Below are 2,711 nucleotides of genomic sequence, written 5' to 3'. Positions count from 1 at the left end.
GATCGTATGTGTGTGTGTGTGTGTGTGTGTGTGTGTGTGTGTGTGTGTGTGTGTGTGTGTGTGTGTGTGAGAGAGAGATAGAGATACACTGAAGTTTAAGGATTTGACCACCTAAGTATAAGGAACCTCATACAAACTTATTTTATACAAAACATGACATGAACATGCTCAAAATGTTTGAGCAATGACATATTTGTTTTTTGCCACAACGTCCTGGATTCCTGCATTTCCAATGAAAAACTGAAAAAGGGATTTTTGAAAGTTTGCAGAATGACTTCTTGTAGTTTGGAAGCGTCAATTAGAATAGGATAAAAAAAAAAATCAGTAATGTTTCAGAAAAATGCAGCCTTTAATATACACACATTTTGTACTGAAGTTTAAGGATTTGACCACCTAAGTATAAGGAACCTCATACAAACTTATTTTATACAAAACATGACATGAATATGCTCAAAATGTTTGAGCAATGACATATTTGTTTTTTGCCACAACGTCCTGGATTCCTGCATTTCCAATGAAAAACTGAAAAAGGGATTTTTGAAAGTTTGCAGAATGACTTCTTGTAGTTTGGAAGCGTCAATTAGAATAGGATAAAAAAAAAAATCAGTAATGTTTCAGAAAAATGCAGCCTTTAATATACTTATTTTTACACACTTTAATGAAGAAAACTAAGTTTAATACAAATGGCTATTTTTATTTATTTATTTATTTTTACTGACATAAATAGGTACATTTAAAAAAAGGAGCTATTTATTGTATTTATGAAAGGTCCAGCGAAAATGCTGACATGACAAGGAAAAATCTTTAATGTTGAGACTTGTGTCATAAGTAATGCCTTTTAATTGTCTTATTGAAAAACTGGGTATTTTTAATCTTTGTTTTCATTTATATACACTATATCAATATTAATATTTACTTTTGTTTAATTTTGTATTCCCAAGCTTAGACAGATGACAAAGACTGTGGGCAACTCCTGTGCAATCCAACACTATGCTGTCCTTACACACCGTGTCCATCTGGAGCTGCTCTTCAAGTTGGTCTCACTGTAGGGGAGGCAGAAGAGTCCTGAAGTGGCTGCTGGGAAATGTCGAGCAGAGAACATTCACGTCATCCAACCTAAAATTCTCGCCAGCTGTAGGGAGAGTTGCTCCTGTTTTCTCCAGAGCTTCTGCGTATGGAGACAATGTGGCCATTACGGATCACAGCGGGAGCCACACCTACCGCTCCCTCTACAAAAACAGTAAAAGCCTGGCGGGGCTCATTACTAAAGCACTCACCTGCCAATCAGGAGACCTGCAGGGCAAGCGTATCTCATTCCTGTGTGCCAATGACGCATCCTACACTGTGGCGCAGTGGGCGGCCTGGATGTGTGGCGGCATAGCTGTGCCCCTCTACAGGAAGCATCCTCCAAGTGAGCTGGAATATGTCATCTCAGACTCCCAGAGCGAGCTGCTGGTAGCCGGACAACCTTTCATGGATACCATTGAGCCCTTGGCCCAGAAACTAGGGCTGCCCTGCCTACAGCTTCCCACCACGTCTAGCCTAGATACGCTACAGTCTGAGGACACACGGATGCTGCCTGAGGAGAACATCTCAGACTGGGCAGAGAGGCCAGCCATGCTCATCTACACCAGCGGCACCACGGGCAGACCAAAAGGAGTGCTTCACACTCACAGCAGCCTGCAGGCCATGGTAAATGAGTATTTATTATATGACCCTGGACCACAAAACCAGTCATAAGGGTCAATTTTTTAAAAATGTGGATTTATTCATCTTCTGAAAGCTGAATAAATATGCTTTCCATTGATGTATGATTTGTTAGGGTAGGACAATATTTGGCGGATACAACTATTTGAAAATCTAGAATCTGAGGGTGCAAAAAAATCTATTTATTGAGAAAATCGCCTTAAAGTTATCCAAATGAAGTTCTTAGCCATGCATATTACTAATCAAAAATTAAGTTTTGATATTTATGGTAGGAAATTTACAAAATATCTTCATGGAACATGATCTTTACTTAATATCGTAATGATTTTTGGCATAAAAGAAAAAACGATAATTTTGACCCATACAATGTATTTTTGGCTATTGCTACAAATATCCCTGTGCGACTTACGACTGGTTTTGTGGTCCAGGGTCACACATATTAAATGTGTGTGTGTGTATATATATATATATATATATATATATATATATATATAATATGTGTGACCCTGGACCACAAAACCAGTCGTATAGTAAAAAATAGCCATTTTAAATAGCCATTTATATATATATATATATAATACACATGTATTCTCATAAATAGGACACATGAAAATTGTATCAACTTTAAATAGTGATGCTGACCATGTAAAATCAGATTGGATGAGCCACATTTGAAGCTGTTTGGAAATAAAATTTGCTAACAATTTTCACTTGCTAAAAAAAAAATAATAATAATAAATCTCATAGCCATGTTAAGGGAACAGAACATCAATAAAATAGCCATATCAAGGCCAAAAAAGCTTTACTGTTAAATGCCTGATTTGGCTCTATTATTAAAAAAAAAATGGTTAAACTTCTGCAAACATTCAGTGTAACATAGTCTGTCTGTTTGTCTGTTTGTCTGTCTGTCTGTCTGTCTATCTATCTATCTATCTATCTATCTATCTATCTATCTATCTATCTATCTATCTATCTATCTATCTATCTATCTATCTATCTATCTA

General features: G+C 36.6%; 1 protein-coding gene across 1 annotated transcript in view; it reads left to right on the top strand.

Moving 5' to 3' along the window:
* The window catches only part of LOC107561460 (acyl-CoA synthetase family member 3, mitochondrial-like), a 36,023-nt gene that overhangs the window by 2,325 nt on the left and 30,987 nt on the right, over nucleotides 1-2,711 (top strand). Inside the window, exon 2 of the mRNA XM_016245915.1 lies at nucleotides 942-1,692. Within this exon, the coding sequence (XP_016101401.1) occupies nucleotides 991-1,692 (702 nt within the window). The 5' untranslated portion in view covers nucleotides 942-990. The remainder of the gene's footprint in view (nucleotides 1-941; nucleotides 1,693-2,711) is intronic.

Source organism: Sinocyclocheilus grahami, unplaced genomic scaffold (assembly GCF_001515645.1).
Source record: "Sinocyclocheilus grahami isolate Dianchi unplaced genomic scaffold, SAMN03320097.WGS_v1.1 scaffold772.1, whole genome shotgun sequence".
Classification (NCBI taxonomy): Eukaryota; Metazoa; Chordata; class Actinopteri; order Cypriniformes; family Cyprinidae; genus Sinocyclocheilus; species Sinocyclocheilus grahami.
This window is presented reverse-complemented; position numbering and strand designations above follow the sequence as displayed.